This window comes from Rhagoletis pomonella, unplaced genomic scaffold, assembly GCF_013731165.1.
Source record: "Rhagoletis pomonella isolate Grant_MI unplaced genomic scaffold, Rhpom_1.0 Rhpom_scaffold_14464, whole genome shotgun sequence".
NCBI lineage: Eukaryota > Metazoa > Arthropoda > Insecta > Diptera > Tephritidae > Rhagoletis > Rhagoletis pomonella.
In genome coordinates this window covers 1-3,919 of record NW_023472985.1, presented here as the reverse complement: position 1 = coordinate 3,919, position 3,919 = coordinate 1, and the positions used below count along the sequence as shown (strand labels likewise).

The following is a 3,919-nucleotide window of genomic DNA, read 5'->3' as shown; positions in this document are numbered from 1 at the left end:
TTCCAACCATATCCACGTTATTGAAAATTCCACTTTTACCTTTTTACTTGTTAAGAGCTCGTACATTGAGACTTATTCTGGTTTTCGTACGAATCGAAAATTTCAAATTTTTGTATAGTAAATGATAGGAAAATTTCAAGATTTTCGATTCGTACGAAAACAAGAATACGCTTCATTGTTTTTTTTTATAAATTTTAACAGAAAACGATATGGTTTGTGTGGAGCTTGGGGCTTTTCCAGCTGATTTTAAAAAAGACATAGCAAACCTTAAGGAAAAACTTCGTGAAATAGTTAATAACTGGGGCATCAGCGATGATCAGATAATAGCATTTGTCACTGACGGAGGAGCCAATATCAAAGGCGCAGTGAAACAAGAATTTGGAGAGTCGAAGCACGTAACCTGTTTTGGTCACACTATCAATAATATTGGTCAAGCGATCATTCAAAATAACAATGACGATGCTATCGACGATGATGAAAACGAAACGGAAGGAGGCACGCTAAAGGATCTTTTAAAAAAGGTAAAGAAAATAGTAAAGTTTTTTCGAACGAGCGAGGTGGCTGCGAAAAAGTTGAGAGATTACCAAAAAAGCAACGGTCAGTCGAACTTAAAGCTGATTCAAGAAGTGAGAACAAGGTGGAACTCTTGTTTTGAAATGCTGGAACGTTTTATGACATTGTCTACATGTATTGCACAAGTAATTCTTCAGCTACAAATGGATAAGAACACGAGGGCCCGCACGCCTAATATGGTCACTGCTGAAGAAGTGGACGCTCTTAAAGAAGTGACGGATATTCTTAAGCCTTTGCATGAAATTACAAGTGAACTCTGCGGTGAAAAAAATGTAAACATAAGCAAGTGCATTCCATTGGTTGCAGGATTAAAAAAGGTTAAAGAAATAATTAGTAAATTGTTTCTAGAGTCATTTTGTACTTTTAAGATGACGTAGTAGACGTTGTAGACATTAACCAATAGATGAACAAAATGATTAATAATGAATTTGGCTGTAAATAAATCTAAATCTATATTTTACAGGCAACAATGATCATCGAACCGACTACAGCAATAGGCAAAATAGCAAAAGACGTCCTGTTGACCGAGGTCCAAAAACGTTACGCAAATTTGGAGGCGGTGGTTATTTACGGTGTGGCAACAATACTTGATCCAAGGTACAAGAAGGCTGCCTTCGAAAACTCAATCTACTGTTCGCGGGCTGCTGCTTTTATTGGTACATTAGACAAATACCTATTTATCATAAACAACTATTTCTGTTTTTTAAACTTTGAATAGGTAACTTATTAATAACCAGCCAAACCCAAAGTAATGAATCTGTGGAAAGTATCGCTGAGCTTCAAACATCGGACGAAGGAGGCATATGGTCATATTTAGATCAAAACATTAGCAACAATCAATGCAATAGAAGTAACGTTTCGGAAATAAATTCGGACCAGCTGCGAGCTTATTTAATCAGGCCAGCTGTTTCTCGAAAATTAAACAAAAACCCTTTAACAACTTGGCAGGCGTTGAAAAATGATTTTCCTTTGCTTTTTCCAATTGCCCAAAAACATTTGTCAGTTATGGCAACGTCAGTCCCATGTGAGCGACTATTTTCACATGCTGGACTTATAGCAACCCAGTTGAGGAACCGTCTCTCACCCGAACATTTAAATATGTTAGTATTTTTTGCGGTCAATTGAGGAAGAAATGTGGGACATATGAGGCTATTAGCGCAAGACTTGGTCTTGGTCTGTACAACCACTCTTACAGTGGCCGTAAAAATAATAGCACTTTAATATTTGGACATGTTTTGACTTAATTTTAAAATATTATATATGTAAAATTCAACAAAATTTCCAAATTAAAAAAAAAAAGTTGGGTTGGCAGTTTCAATTTTGGTATTATAAAATGCAAGTTTGAAGTAGCTACAAATTGAAAAAGTTTGAAATTTTTTTTGCATATATGATATTTGTTGAGGAATGAACTACATATATTTTTTATAAACAATTTATGAACATTGAACCAACAAAAGAAAATGAAGTCAAACATGTCCAAATATTAAAGTGCTCTAATTTTTATGGTCACTGTAGATCCAAAATTTTTTTTTCATTCAATTGTTGATTTTTTAGAACTATGTAAGTGGTACAACTTAGTTATTTCCAGTGTTCTATTTCGATAAAAATTCTTCAAAAGTGATGGAAACTTTAACGAATTTTGGATATGTATTCTCATTTTTCTCAGTATAAATATTGATACATTGTGTTAAGGAAAAATGATTTAAATGAAGCGTATATTTTTTTTATTGAATCTTGTGCAAACGGTTGAAAATATAATGTTTGCGAAATGTGTGAAACACGAATTTAATATGTAATTATCTATGTATACAACCTTGTGGGCAGCTGTTTAAGTTAAATGACATTTTGACCAGTTTTGGCTATTTTTCTTTTGGTTGTTAAACGTTTATAATTGTTCTATAAAAGTCTAGCACATTACATAACCAGCACCATATAAACCCACATTTCAAACACTTAACACATTTTAAACAGCTGACCTCAAGGGTATATAAAAAATATAATAAAAAATGTGATTTTAGAATTACTAAATTAAAGTACATAAATGCTATATATATGTATACATATGATGTACCTGTGTAATCTATAATAGGACTGTTCGGGATATTGTAAAAATGGTCTTGGCTTTGTATTTGCATTTGCAAATTATATACTTGCCACCATGGTAACCGTTGTGAATTTACAAATGCGCCGAAATATGCAAATGCAATACCATGTGCACATGATCTTATGGTCACTGCTGAACAGACCTATTATTTTGTTCCTTGTTTACTTAAAGATCTCGCCTTAAAAAGCAAAATCATACATTGTCATTAAATGTAAGAGGTTTTTATTCGTTGTATAAGTATAAACATAACAGAACTATGTAAATATGGGCGAATTTCCTTTGTATTTGTAAAGCAAGAACTTAGTTTCTATACATCTACATTTGTTATTTCTTTTAATTGATATAAAAAATACATGATATATTTGATAAATATTTAAATTTTTATCTGATGCATTTTTGAGATATTTATGATATTTGAGAAAAAGATATTTATTTTTTTTTTGTTGTGAAGGCAAAAGCCAGTTTCAAAAAGCAATTTAAGTGAAAAATGATTTTTTCATTTAAATTTAATATGGGAACTGACAGAAAAGATAATAATTTTTCACTTAAATTGCTTTAGTGAAACCGGCAGTACGGATAATTAATCACATTAATGTAAGTTCAATTGAATCTCTTTCGATTTGAGGTATCATGCTCTCAAACAAACTTTTAAAATTGCAGTGGAAAAAATTGTTGAAAATTCGAAAAAATTCGAATCGAATAATCGAATGGTTGGGCAATGTTCGAAATTCGGAAAAAATCGAATTTCAACCCCCACTACCCATCCCTACCACCGATGTAACAATTGTCCCGGTAAAAAAAGAATGAAATAACTTTTTATTAATTTTAACCAAGGCATTTTAACTTTAATGATAAATGCTCGCTGGATAAAGGCGCTTTTACACGGTTCGATTTTCTAGTAGATTATTGTCGTTCAACCAAAATCGACCCGTGTAAATGACATCTCAACCACTAGCTGGTCGATTTTCCAGTCTACAGATATCGACCCTTATACGGCCGCTTTAGCTCCTTATTTGTACAAGGATACGAGGACAAATGTATTGTTTTTTATAAAGATAAGAAATGCACATCTACTACGAATACTTGATATTTACTTCCATTTTTGTAGTCCGAACCCAGCAAAGAGCGCTCGGTGAAGGTCAGCTAGTGATCAAATTTGCCAACAGGGCTGCCAAACATACATAGCTATGAAGTGCCATATTGAGGATAAAAAAGTGCTAAAACGTGCCAAATAGAAAATTA

At 32.8% G+C, this 3,919-nt stretch overlaps 1 protein-coding gene across 2 annotated transcripts; it reads left to right on the top strand.

Annotated features, from left to right (window-relative positions):
* Positions 1-6: 6 nt before the first annotated feature.
* LOC118757111 (zinc finger BED domain-containing protein 4-like) lies at positions 7-1,979 on the top strand. 2 transcript variants are annotated; one of them, XM_036491848.1, is made up of 3 exons: positions 7-521; positions 1,037-1,229; positions 1,292-1,979. In XM_036491848.1, exons 1-3 carry the CDS (start codon positions 210-212, stop codon positions 1,696-1,698), a joined length of 912 nt encoding a protein of 303 aa, XP_036347741.1. In that variant the 5' UTR covers positions 7-209; the 3' UTR covers positions 1,699-1,979. The 2 variants fall into 2 exon arrangements, with proteins under 2 accessions (XP_036347741.1, XP_036347743.1); XM_036491850.1 differs by lacking the exon at positions 7-521 and adding an exon at positions 614-890.
* The last annotated feature ends 1,940 nt before the right edge of the window (positions 1,980-3,919 follow it).

Excerpts from the sequence above, each read along its gene's own strand:
- LOC118757111 (XM_036491848.1), top strand. The coding sequence starts at position 210 with ATGGTTTGTGTGGAGCTTGGGGCTTTTCCAGCTGATTTTAAAAAAGAC. Across the intron at positions 522-1,036 it reads TAAAGGATCTTTTAAAAAAG|GCAACAATGATCATCGAACC; the intron begins GTAAAGAAAATA and ends TATATTTTACAG. Across the intron at positions 1,230-1,291 it reads GCGGGCTGCTGCTTTTATTG|GTAACTTATTAATAACCAGC; the intron begins GTACATTAGACA and ends AACTTTGAATAG.